The sequence below is a fragment of the Hypomesus nipponensis genome, chromosome 23, assembly GCF_054491055.1.
Source record: "Hypomesus nipponensis isolate SF chromosome 23, ASM5449105v1, whole genome shotgun sequence".
NCBI classification, from domain to species: Eukaryota; Metazoa; Chordata; class Actinopteri; order Osmeriformes; family Osmeridae; genus Hypomesus; species Hypomesus nipponensis.
This window is the reverse complement of record NC_140383.1, coordinates 1,291,554-1,305,000: the sequence shown is the minus strand read 5'-3', so window position 1 is coordinate 1,305,000 and position 13,447 is coordinate 1,291,554. Positions and strand designations below refer to the sequence as shown.

Genomic DNA, 13,447 nt, shown 5'->3' with positions numbered 1-13,447 from the left:
CATCAGGCCCCCCTCATCAGGCCCCCCTCATCAGGCCCCCCTCATCAGACCCCCCTCATCAGGCCCCCCTCAGGAATGCTTATGGAAAACAAGCCCCGTTTCCACGGCTACAGCAAGAAACCCCCTGTGTTTGTGTTTGCTTTTCCGGGTTGATTGATGGGGGCTCGGTCGTCAAATAAAGACAGGAAACTCCGGAGGCCAGCTTCCTGTCCTGCCGGCGTGGCAGATCCTCGCCATCCAGAGGACAGAGAGCAGTGTCTGCGTCACGCTGCAGACTGCTCCTGAAGCTGACCCTCACCATCCAGAGGACAGAGAGCAGTGTCTGCGTCACGCTGCAGACTGCTCCTGAAGCTGACCCTCACCATCCAGAGGACAGAGAGCAGTGTCTGCGTCACGCTGCAGACTGCTCCTGAAGCTGACCCTCACCATCCAGAGGACAGAGAGCAGTGTCTGCGTCACGCTGCAGACTGCTCCTGAAGCTGACCCTCACCATCCAGAGGACAGAGAGCAGTGTCTGCGTCACGCTGCAGACTGCTCCTGAAGCTGACCCTCACCATCCAGAGGACAGAGAGCAGTGTCTGCGTCACGCTATAGACTGCTCCTGAGCAGGCCTGTTCACACATTCACCACTGAGGTGGCTGAAAGAGGAGTTAGATGTACCTCACCACAACATGCTGCCATGTGTGTCGGACTTTATCACACTCTGTCCTTTTGAAAAGGTGCATGCCATGTTGCTGAGTCAGGCAGACTGTTTGGAGAGAGTGTGTGTGTGTGAGTGTGTGTGTAAAAATTACACAATTCCAATGCAGGACCTCCGCTGATAAATGAATGATTTTCCACTGATGGGCATGTTCCCTCCATTCTCAACATTTCAATGTTTGTTCTGGAAACCTGAGCAGTGATTAATGCAGCTCACATATCGCGTCTTTGTCCGTAGTGGAGCAGTATCAGTCTAAAATATTCAGTTCGGTACATGTATGTTAAACAGGGTTGTGATTATTTGTGTGTGTGTTTGTGTGTGTGCGTGCGTGCATGCATGTTTATTTGAGTGCATGTGTGAGGCGTGTGAATGTGAAAGCATGTGTGGATGTTCTCGTGTGGAAGACACACACCCACCTGGATGAGAAGCTCTTCTCAGAGGACAGATGCAGCAGATCAGGGTTAACCCTAACCCATGAGAGTGGAGTCAGTCTGATCAGGGTTAACCCTAACCCATGAGAGTGGAGTCAGTCTGATCAGGGTTAACCCTAACCCATGAGAGTGGAGTCAGTCTGATCAGGGTTAACCCTAACCCATGAGAGTGGAGTCAGTCTGATCAGGGTTAACCCTAACCCATGAGAGTGGAGTCAGTCTGATCAGGGTTAACCCTAACCCATGAGAGTGGAGTCAGTCTGATCAGGGTTAACCCTAGCCCATGAGAGTGGAGTCAGTCTGATCAGGGTTAACCCTAACCCATGAGAGTGGAGTCAATCTGATCAGGGTTAACCCTAACCCATGAGAGTGGAGTCAGTCTGATCAGGGTTAACCCTAGCCCATGAGAGTGGAGTCAGTCTGATCAGGGTTAACCCTAACCCATGAGAGTGGAGTCAATCTGATCAGGGTTAACCTTAACCCATGAGAGTGGAGTCAGTCTGATCAGGGTTAACCCTAACCCATGAGAGTGGAGTCAGTCTGATCAGGGTTAACCCTAACCCATGAGAGTGGAGTCAGTCTGATCAGGGTTAACCCTAGCCCATGAGAGTGGAGTCAGTCTGATCAGGGTTAACCCTAACCCATGAGAGTGGAGTCAGTCTGATCAGGGTTAACCCTAACCCATGAGAGTGGAGTCAGTCTGAAGCCAGGTGTCTCAAGGAGCACATGTGGATCCAGCCAGTCAGCCAGCCAGCCATCCAGCCAGCCAGCCAGCCAGCCCACCTGCCAGTCAACCACTGTCCTGCTCTCCTGGTCTCGCCTCGTAACTCTTCTCTAACGTTCTAAACGCATCAGATCCATCTCAGCTTGCCCCAGATCTCGCAGATAAAGCCAAGCTACGATGATGTTCTTTGAACACGCTACACGTCATTATTCAACATATGCAGTGCAGTCAGAAGTTGGTTTAAAAACATTTTTTGTCCAGGTTTTGTGTTCAGAAATGTCAGACTTGTTTGAGTATTGTATTACATTATCAGTTTACAGAGTGATATAATGCACGTTAGTTTCTTGTATACCGGCACCACATTAATGTTAAGACTCTGGGATCAGGAGTCAGACCATAAAAGACTATCAGTACAATAAACCCACTGTAAGCACATTCAGTATACATTACATCATATAATGCCAAATGATTCATTTGTCCTGTCATCTGCCACTTTTTCCAAAACATCAAGCCCTTAATCCATAAAACGACCAACTTGACTCCCAGTGTAACTGTGGGGCCTCTGGTGTTGCAGACATATTGTTGAGAAGTGGTTTGGCTTTCAATAAAAGCCCTCAGTTGCTCCTAAGTCCCCTCGTGATTCCAGATTAACCTCTGGCTCTTCTCAAGGCTTCCCTCACTGGATTTAGAGAGGAGGATTTCCTCCTGGTGTTTTCTTTCTTCTCTATCTGGTACAGAATCTCATCCCTCCTTCATTCTTGGTAGCATATCATCTGCCTGTATCTCTGCCCATTCATCTCTACTGTATCTGCTGTTTATCTACTGGATCTCTTCATCCTTAATTACTCTTTCCTTTCTCAATCTCCCTGCTCTCCCCCTCTTCTCACTTCTCCATGGCGCTCAGCCTTTTGGCTAGTCGCCAGACAAGAAGAAAGTCATGATAATGGTGCAAATCACCCTCCAGTAAACACACTCTGCTCTGCAGAGTCTTGGGAGGAGAGGAGGAGATAAAGAGAGGTAGGGAGAGAAGAGGAGAGAGAGGGAGAGGGAACATTGGCCTCATACACTCCTTAACAAAAGAAACAGGCTGTATCTTCTCCACGTCTGCCATGCGCTGATGGAGTGAGACTCCACAGCAGGTCTGTCAGAGCCACAGCAGGACAGAAACACAGCGTGGATAGATGTCCAGTCTCAGAGCGTTCACTGCCAAAACAACTTAAGACGTCCTAAAGCATGTTTAAGGACGGTGATTGATTTTGACGTCCTTGCTATGCTGGATCGTATAAAGATGAATAGTGTGAACTGAGGCAGTGAAGGATGGGAGAGAGCTGGTGTGACAGGGAAAGGTTTTCATAAGAGGAATGTTGAGATGTACTAAAGCAGTGTTTACCAGTTTGAGATGGGAGGAAACGTTGGAACTACTTCTAATGATGGTGGGAACATTCAGATACTGATCAGGAGTGAAGCAGAAGGCAATAATAAATGTAATAAATGTAAAGTATAATGTCTTAGGTTTAATCAGCAGAAATCTCCTTGCTAGAGGAAAGTGTTGGGGGCCTGACAAAAAATTACTCCCCAAAACATAACAATTTGTTACAAATGATTTGTTTTGAGTAGTGCTGTCAAACGATTAAAATATTTAATCGCGATTAATCGCATTAATGTCATAGTTAACTCGCGATTAATCACAATTAATCGCACATTTTAATCTATTCTCAATGTCCCTTGATTTCTTTTTGTCACATTCTTTTTTTCAAATTTTAATGCTCTTATCAACATGGAAAAGTGGTTCGGATTGCTTCGTGCCAATAATTTTTTTATTGAAAACAACATTGCAATCGCCTGGCTTTGACGAGGGGGCGGAGAATTCGCATCAGCTGTGTGCTTGGCCATCAAGTGGTATTTCAGACTGGACGTGCTGCGATGATAGCTCAGTTTACAACGACAAAACACACAGATCACTGGTCTAAGTAAACTCTCCATTCAGAATCTTATTGGCATCCATTTCGGCATCTCGCACTCGCCATCCACTCAAAACGTAACGTTAGCCTACTACAAGAGAATGTCTAATATCCGTAAACGGGCTCTGCTACTACTCTTTAGCCGGCTCGCAAGCCAAACAAGTGTTTGTTTCTCTTTAGCCGGCTGTGTTTGTGGCGCGCCTGTTGTTTTGTTTCCGGTCTAGCTAGATCCGGTGTGGTGTTGTAGTTTTTCTAAAGTCGGTAATTGTTGCAACAGCATGTGAAAAAAACTACAAAGTCTGCAAGGCCAAAAAGAGCGTTAATCGCGCGATAAGAAAATTGACGCCGTTAATTTGGGTTTGCGTTAACGCCGTTAATAACGCGTTAAACTGACAGCACTAGTTTTGAGCCTTTGTGTAAATCATGGAATAACATGTTTGGGTAGATGTTCCAAGGGTCCAGGCTGTAGTCAGCAAATGAAGGGCCAAGCTTGGCGGTCAGGGGGATATGTCCACATGACAAGAGAAGAGGACAAACAGACATCTCAAGCATCGATCCTGTGGCATGTTCCTCAGAGAGAGAAGGCGTGTTCACCTGCGTTGTTTATACCCAGCCTGGCCCAGGCACCTCCACTACCCTGGCAGCAGAAAGCCCTCTGGTACTGGTTACTGCTGCTAAATTGAATTTGCACACCAAATTCTTGTGTTCGGACCTGCCAGATGCATGGAAGTGGAAGGGTCTGGATAAACATGAAAGCACTCGGGGATGGTTCAGTGTTAGTGCCAGCGACGGAGATGGAGACTCTGGGCAGGGATGGACCCTCTCTCTCTCTCCCTCTCCCTCTCTCCCTCTCCCTCTCCCTCTCCCTCTCCCTCCCTCTCCCTCTCCCTCTCCCTCTCCCTCTCCCTCTCCCTCTCCCTCTCCCTCTCCCTCTCCCTCTCCCTCTCCCTCTCCCTCTCTCTCTCTCCCTCCCTCCCTCCCTCCCTCCCTCCCTCCCTCCCTCCCTCCCTCCCTCCCTCCCTCCCTCCCTCCCTCCCTCCCTCCCTCCCTCCCTCCCTCCCTCCCTCTCCCTCTCCCTCTCCCTCTCCCTCTCCCTCTCCCTCTCCCTCTCTCTCTCTCTCTCTCTCTCTCGCTAGCATTAAAACATACTGCCCCTGTGTAGCTCGAAGTGCAGGAACCTCACATTATTGTGCCTCAAGCAATCCTTAAAGAAAATGATCATTTCTAAATATGTTTTTAGATTGATCGTTCTGAGGTACAAAAGCTAAACTGCCATTTCCAGTTGTTGAAAAATGTGAACCTCAACTGTTTGGTCAGAAACTGTTTTGTTCCCCCCGATGCTGCGAGCCCAGATGGATCCTAGCCTGGTGATGTCACGCAGCAGGGCTGTATCTGGACAGGCACGGTTGAAAGTAGTGTTGGTTGGAAGCTTCCAGCAAAGATGGAAGCTTGGTTGACATGAACATTTGTCCACGAGGAAATGGGCTGAGCTTTAATGCTGTTAACCCAAGCATGCTCGGAATGCACCAAGACAATTAGCCTTTATCGTATTACTCTCACTTGTGCTCTCCAACATTATCAACACACGCTTGTGACCCCCCCCCCCCCACACACACACACACACTCAGCCCTGACAAAGCTTTTGTGTTCCACAAACTGTTCCCTGGGAGGGTTGGAAACCTCCTCGACACTCCTCCATTCCCCATTGAGAACACATCCTCTACAGACAGGTACTGACATGGGGAAGAGATTACATGTTGAATTACAGTAGATTGAGGTGTTGTTCCTGGAACTCAGTCCATTAGACCAGCTCTGAGTTGAGGAGGGAGCCAAGGCCAGATGCAAGGACACTTGCTCAGGGATGTTTTTGTGACTTGCTTTGAACATTGTACAAATATAGAAATAGTCCAGAACAGCCAAATCGCTTCACCGTTCGGGAGTCATTTAGTTCAATCCTCCACTTCCAAATCCATTAGCACCTCTGGTTACATCTCTGCCTGTCTTCCAAGAGGTTTTAGAGGGTGTGTGATATTTTCACACCGTGGCTACCCAACATTTGACCTGTGGTTGTCCCATTTGGAAGAGCCCACCTGCCCTGCTGAGGATAAAGCGTCCCTGTGTTTTTCAGAAGGCCTTGAACACCTGCCAGGAAACACGGCGATGCAGAGTTCCTGCTCGCTGGGCCCTTTGTAACATTGAAGAAATAGCTGCTTAACATACGTCAGAATGCCAGCTATTCCTGTGTGGGTGGACAGCCTGCTCAGTCTGCCTGCTACGAGAGAGGGACTAACCTCCGCGCTGTGGGGGAGGAGGGGGGGGCCACAGATTTGCAAGTTAATAAAGCTAAATGTCATCCATTTTTGGGATTCTTACACACTAAATAATTGCGTAATAAACATGTCCTCTTGGCTGTCTGTTTGTAGAGCTGCGTGACCTTTGTCCTGAGGTGAATGGGCACAGACCTTTTAGGGTCATTTACCACATTTTCCGGAGAAGCCTTTTTGTCTTTTCTACATTAACTCCCTTCCAGCGGTGCTAATATTCCATAGAAGTAACCTTTAAGCTTTACACCCCCCCCCCCCCATATGATTGACTACTTACAGCGAACAGACCGACCTTTGCAATTAACCTCTAATATTAGCTATATTGATCTTTGGCCTTTATTACCATTTCCAAGTGTTAATGAATCGTTGACCTCTTTTTCGCCCCAACACTTACCTATACCATGTTTGACATTCCTCAAAGTGAGAAGTGTGTGTGTGTGTGTGTGTGTGTGTGTGTTTGTGGGGGGGGAAACCAGAAGGTGTTGGAAGGGTTATTGATTGCAGGTGGACTAGCTGTCAGCAGCATTAGCTTGAGGGTGGAGGGGGAAGGAGGGTGGAGGGGATGAGGTGGACCAGACCCAAGGAGGGAGCAGGGAACTGGGGTTGAGACTCTCCCGTGGCCCCTGGTGGAGGGTGGAGGCATGGAGGGGGGAGGCATGGAGGGGGGAGGCATGGAGGGGGGAGGCATGGAGGGGGAAGGCATGGAGGGGGGAGGCATGGAGGGGGACGGCATGGAGGGGGGAGGCATGGAGGGGGGAGGCATGGAGGGGGACGGCATGGAGGGGGGAGGCATGGAGGGGGAAGGCATGGAGGGGGGAGGCATGGAGGGGGAAGGCATGGAGGGGGGAGGCATGGAGGGGGGAGGCATGGAGGGGGGAGGCATAGAGGGGGACGGCATAGAGGGGGACGGCATGGAGGGGGGAGGCATGGAGGGGGGAGGCATGGAGGGGGGAGGTCAGGCTGTCACAAAGCAAGAAGATGGTGGGGAGAGGAGGAGAGCTGGAGGGTGGGGATTAGAAGCAGGCAGAGATTCTGTACCCTGTCAAATTCCAGCACCCCTCAAGACTCCAGACGGTGTTTCTCACGCCACATTCCATCTGAGCCGTGCGCCCGGGTCCCTTCAGATACACGAGCGAGGCCTCGTCTGGGGAACATCTACTTGTTGTATCTCCCAGCACCTCGCTGGAAATTGCATCAGCATCTCGTCATGGTCTATCCACAGACTCTGGTAACCGTGGATGTGATTTAGATCAGAACAGAGCACTTCCTGTTTAGGACTACAGAAGCGGTGCTTCCTGTTTAGGACTACAGTAGCGGCGCTGGATTCCGTTAGGGTTAGGTGTTGGCCCCCCAGGAGAGAACTTGTCTCAGATGACCCAAGATGACTCATGCATCCTCCAGCATCCTAATTCCACTGGGCCCCCCCTCACTCCCTGATGGCCCCTGTCCAGGGAGCCTTTTAGATGTGCTGCCGCTAGTCTGGCTAGCTGGGACACAGCCACCCCCCAGTCTGATCACAAGCTAGCCATAGGATGTCACATGTTTCGGAAACATCCTGTTGCTGTTAATCACAGTGACGAGTATTAGGATGCTTTTAGTTACTGAAACAATACAACAATAAATGCAGGTTTTATATACTCTCTTGGATTGGATGTCTTTGCTAAATCTATTTTTTTTTAAATAACTTATATAAATATATCCGGGGAGCTAACTTGTATAACTCAAAACGATATGTATTTGTCATGCTGTCCTCAGTGGTAATATGCAAAGCACATGTCAATAGAGATTTAAGACTAACACAATGGAATGGATTCAAGCAGGACGGGGGAATGCATTTGATTCTAAGCTATTGTGTGTGACTTTCTGGTGGCTGTGCAAAGATCTAGTCTTAGAAATGCGGATCCATGAAGCAAAAAATAAGGGGATAAACTTTAGTTTACTCTCCGCTGTGAGAGATTTGTGGTGTTGGGCTTTTTGTTTGAGAGAACTTTGCATTGTGTTAGCAGAAAGTTATTGTCTTGTTAGACTCGTATAGAAAGTTAAGATAGTTTCAAGTGGGGTAGAGTTATTGGCTGAGGAGGGCTTTGTGGACAGATAGGAATGTGCTCGCTCTAACCTTAACACAGAACAGACTTGAAGAACACAGCAGTCCTGCGTCCAGCTTTAGGGTTCAATTAGTTAGGGATTGGCCTCTCTGTATGGAGGGATGTTTTAAAGGTTAACAGGGCTGATAACCGAGGACTAACTTATCAGCGCTAAAAGAGAGATAGCCTTAGCGCTGACAGGTATGTAAGGACACAAAGAGAGTTTATGATCTGTTTAGCTCCAAAACGTGTACAAATCATAGCAGTTTGACAACCTGAAACAATCATACTGGATTAAAGCTGGAAAATGTCTCCACCACAAACAAAATTGCCTGAACGATTAGACAAGCGAGCTGCCTCATTCAGTAATGATGCTGGTTTGGCACATGGCCAGAGACAGCCCTCTGGTGACAGCATCCTGTCTGGCACATGGCCAGAGACAGCCCTCTGGTGACAGCATCCTGTCTGGCACATGGCCAGAGACAGCCCTCTGGTGACAGCATCCTGTCAGGCACATGGCCAGAGACAGTCCTCTGGTGACAGCATCCTGTCTGGCACATGGCCAGAGACAGCCCTCTGGTGACAGCATCCTGTCTGGCACATGGCCAGAGACAGCCCTCTGGTGACATCATCCTGTCTGGGTGTTGATCATCATCAGCTTCTCTGGAAGCAGTCCATCTCAATGTTCTGTTTGACTTGGTTATGATCTTCCTCTTCCTGTTTGTCCCCTGCAGTCTCTGTGAGTTAGCTTGGAACTCTGGGATAGATAGCAGCATCTTTCAAAGCGCTAATGGGATTAGCGCGGGCGCTAGAAGATCATGAGTTCTAGTGGACTGAAGCTCTAAAATCTCCTTTAAACATAATTCACTTCCCAAGGCTGGTGCAAAGATGACGACCCTTGATGATTATTTGGTCATCTGTTGAAAGTGTTTGACTGGACGCTTGATGTGGGAAGTTTGCAAGTGTCTCATCATGTCATGCGGAAGAGAAAGTTAAGTGTAGTGTGTCGTTTGATCAAAGTTAGGTCAGTTACAAAGGCTCGATTGGTACCCTGCTGTTGCCTCTTAGCCTGGACCCAATGTGATTTGTTCAGCTTTCATGAGAGAACAATATACTGGACAAGACAAGATTTATTTTCATGGTTTTAATCCATGATGTCTGTTGCCTGTACTAACCTCTCTTGCTTCTGTTATTCAATAATTGTATTAAGACGTTTTCCGGTGTGTGTCATGTGCTGAACAAGGTGCACGCACTTTGGATTACAGATAGTTATAACCATATCTGCTGTTCTAACTATATCTGCTGTTGACAGTAGACGCAGGGTAACAGCCTGCTCTGTGTTAGAAGCGTGTATTCTGATCTCCAGTGTTGACCATGCTGTGTTCTCTGTTCCCCAGGTATCCACATCCTGTGTTCCTGCAACCAACTATGAGCTGGTAAGACAAGTGATTTACACACTATCAGATCAAACTGTTTCTGTTCCCTGTTGACTTCCTGAACACAACAGTCCTTTCTGTGGATGGTCAGGAAGGCTGTTCCCATGCAGCGTGCTTTTGCCCTGTAGAACAACATGAAGCCATGCTGGGGAATTCTCATGGTTATCCAGTGATTGTGCGATGGTAATAAAAACAACATCAGGGCTCGGCATTCCCTTTTTTGGTCTTGGTTTGAGGTTCTCTGCTGACCTGATGATTGGCTCCCTGGCTTAGTTCTACTGTGTATAAATGGACTTGAATCTTTGGCAAGCAAGAACAGGCTTGTGTGTCCTTTCTCTTTACCGCTCCACACAACGTCAAAGTCTCACTGTATACAGAGCACAGCACTGTCACAGAGTACAGTACTGTCACATAGTACAGCACTGTCACAGAGTACAGCACTGTCACAGAGCACAGCACCGTCACTGAGCACAGCACTGTCACAGAGCACAGCACTGTCACAGAGCACAGCACTGTCACAGAGCACAGTACTGTCACAGAGCACAGTACTGTACACCAGGTATAGCACTGTTCAGGCTGCAGCTTCACACACGGAGCTCCCAATGGCGTGCAGAGTCGCTGTGTATCGCGCTGGTGGGAAACCAGGTGGTTAGTGACCAGGTGGTTAGTGAGACCAGTAGAAAGAGCCACACGCCAACGCGCAATGTTGTGACAATAGAGGCTTTATGGAGGCTGTATCAAGCTGTTGCATGAAAGGATGTGTAGTTTGTGTTGTGTGTGCTGTGTGTGTGTGTTAGTACTGTCCCATTGGTGCCCCAATAATCTCTTGGCTCCAGGTTGAGGAAGGTAACTCATGCAATTCCCTCCCAGGCTGTTTTCCCTCCCTCCCTCCTCGCCCAGCACTGCGAACCCTAGAGGCGTGTATTACAGCATTAATGCTGAGGATTGGCCACTTAAACGAGATGAGCTAAGATGTAAAACACACATGGCACTTTACGAGCGAAGAGAGGCTGAGCTCAGGAGGAGCGGGAACTCCTGTGAAGACACGAGGGAGAAGGCTGTGTGTCCACCCAGTGTGTCCACCCAGTGTGCCCACCCAGTGTGTCCACCCAGGCTGTGTGTCCACCCAGTGTGTCCACCCAGTGGGTCCACCCAGTGTGTCCACCCAGTGTGTCCACCCAGTGTGTCCACCCAGTGTGTCCACCCAGTGTGTCCACCCAGTGTGTCCACCCAGTGTGCCCACCCAGTGTGCCCACCCAGTGTGCCCACCCAGTGTGTCCACCCAGTGTGTCCACCCAGTGTGCCCACCCAGTGTGTCCACCCAGTGTGTCCACCCAGTGTGCCCACCCAGTGTGTCCACCCAGTGGGTCCACCCAGTGTGTCCACCCAGGCTGTGTGTCCACCCAGTGTGTCCACCCAGTGTGTCCACCCAGTGGGTCCACCCAGTGTGTCCACCCAGTGGGTCCACCCAGTGGGTCCACCCAGTGTGTCCACCCAGTGTGTCCACCCAGTGGGTCCACCCAGTGTGTCCACCCAGTGGGTCCACCCAGTGTGTCCACCCAGTGGGTCCACCCAGTGTGTCCACCCAGGCTGTGTGTCCACCCAGTGGGTCCACCCAGTGTGTCCACCCAGTGGGTCCACCCAGTGGGTCCACCCAGTGTGTCCACCCAGTGGGTCCACCCAGTGTGTCCACCCAGTGGGTCCACCCAGTGTGTCCACCCAGTGGGTCCACCCAGTGTGTCCACCCAGTGTGTCCACCCAGTGGGTCCACCCAGGCTGTGTGTGTCTGTGTTGGGGAAACTGGGAGGAGATGTTAGCTCCACACCTGCACAGCCCCACCACTAGCTGTTTCACCAGGCGTGCGTGTGGTTGTGCCTCTCTTAAACAATTGCCATAGAAGACACACAAGATCATGTACATTTGTGATTTCAAGTACTGTACAGTAACAAGTCCGGGCATGTGTGTGCATGTGTGTGTGTGGCCATGTGAGAGGGACGAGGTGGGCATTGGGGGTGTTGCTAATGATTGATTCCCCCAGCAGAGTTGAACTATCCCCTCTCCTCTGCACCTAGGGCGACTGACATCACAAAGTCACACTCAGCCGTTACCATGGATACGCTGCTTTATCTCCTGACACGGGCTACAAGTTCACCTAGTTACTGATTGGCTGTCTTCAAACTCGACCAATCAGAATGTACCACTGACACACAGACAGACAGACAGACATGCAGGCTGGCAGACATGCAGACAGGCAGGCAGGCAGGCAGGCAGGCAGGCAGGCAGGCAGGCAGGCAGGCAGGCAGGCAGGCAGGCAGGCAGGCAGGCAGGCAGGCAGGCAGGCAGGCAGGCAGGCAGGCAGGCCGGCTTACCTGACAGAATGGTTCATAACTTGGAGACAGACATCCATTTATTGTATTTGAGCTCATTTAGCTGTAAGCCAAATCCTAACGGCACATTGGTGTGCAGTTCAGTGTGTGTGTGACCGAGCCTGTTGGCCGGGCGATGACAGTTGGTAGTAACATCCAGTCATGGAGTGATATCTAAGAGTGATATCTCCCCAGGAGGTCCGCTGAAGGCTTGCTGTGGAGCACTCTGGGATGCATTCCTCTGGCATGTCCTCATGTCAGCTCCTGGTCTGCCAGGAACCACTGGCCTTACCCAGAGGAGCCAGGGAGGAGGGGGAGGAGGGGGAGAGGGGGGAGGAGGGGGGAGGAGGAGGGGGGAGGGGGGAGGCAGAAAGAGAAAGGACTATTATGGGTTGATAGGCTCATGATGTGGTAGGAATCCAATCACGCAGACAGACACCCAAACACACGCACACACTCACCCACACACGCTCCCAGAAGCACACACTTACTGACACACATACACCACACACCCACACACATTCCCCACAAGCACACCCTTTAATCATACACCTGGGACACTAATTCACCAGCATCCATTCAATACCTCGTGACTCCTGGATCAGACAGCTCACCAGAGACAGAACACACACGGCTTCTGTGAGGCTGTGGCTCCACTGCAGTTCTGTCTGATGACTTGAACTACGAGAGAAAGATGGGCAAGATCTCTTCAATTAGCCTGATGTTTATAGCTGCACATACTTGGCTGATGTGGCCTATTATGTTCTGTATACAAGCGCTATCGCATGATAAGTGATGTCTATCTCTGTGGCATGTGTGTGTGTGTGGGGGGGGCAGGTAGAGCTGGCTGTGTGTGTGTGTATGGGGAGGGCAGGGAGGGCTGGCTGTGTGTGTGTGTGTGTGTATGGGGAGGGCAGGGAGGGCTGGCTGGGTGGGTGTTTACCCCTGCTGAACGACAGCTGGCGGTTTGTAAGACAGACAGGTTTGTAGATCTGCAGAGTGCATGTGCGTAATATAAAACACACGCAAGATGAAAGCTTTCAGTGCGATTGATGGTGCTGTTGTGCTGCTGTCAGTTTAAAAGAAGAACTGCATGAAAGATGTTGTTTGAGAGGGTCTCAACAGAAACTTCCTCTCTCTGGGGGAGAGTCTGCTGATGAACTACAGTCCTGTAGTTACAACTACAGGTACAACTATTGTGCTATGGATATTTAGATTCCCAGTTCAATAGAAGGTTGGTCTGCTGTTGGCATTTCCTCAGAGAGCACAGTGCGGCACCCAGAACATTCTTCATATTTCCTGGTTTTGGCAGCGTCGTGCGAGCTAGGTCACAGTTGGCAGGAGGACAATGTTACCCCTTGTTTTACCTCTCTGGTGATCTTAATGAGCTGTCTTATTAATCATGTATCGTCATCACCTGT

General features: G+C 49.9%; 1 protein-coding gene across 1 annotated transcript in view; it reads left to right on the top strand.

Moving 5' to 3' along the window:
• Positions 1-13,447, top strand: part of LOC146233281 (tensin-1-like) — a 55,724-nt gene that overhangs the window by 36,655 nt on the left and 5,622 nt on the right. The window contains exon 4 of the mRNA XM_084689883.1: positions 9,622-9,660. Coding sequence (XP_084546009.1) covers positions 9,622-9,660 — 39 coding nt within the window. The remainder of the gene's footprint in view (positions 1-9,621; positions 9,661-13,447) is intronic.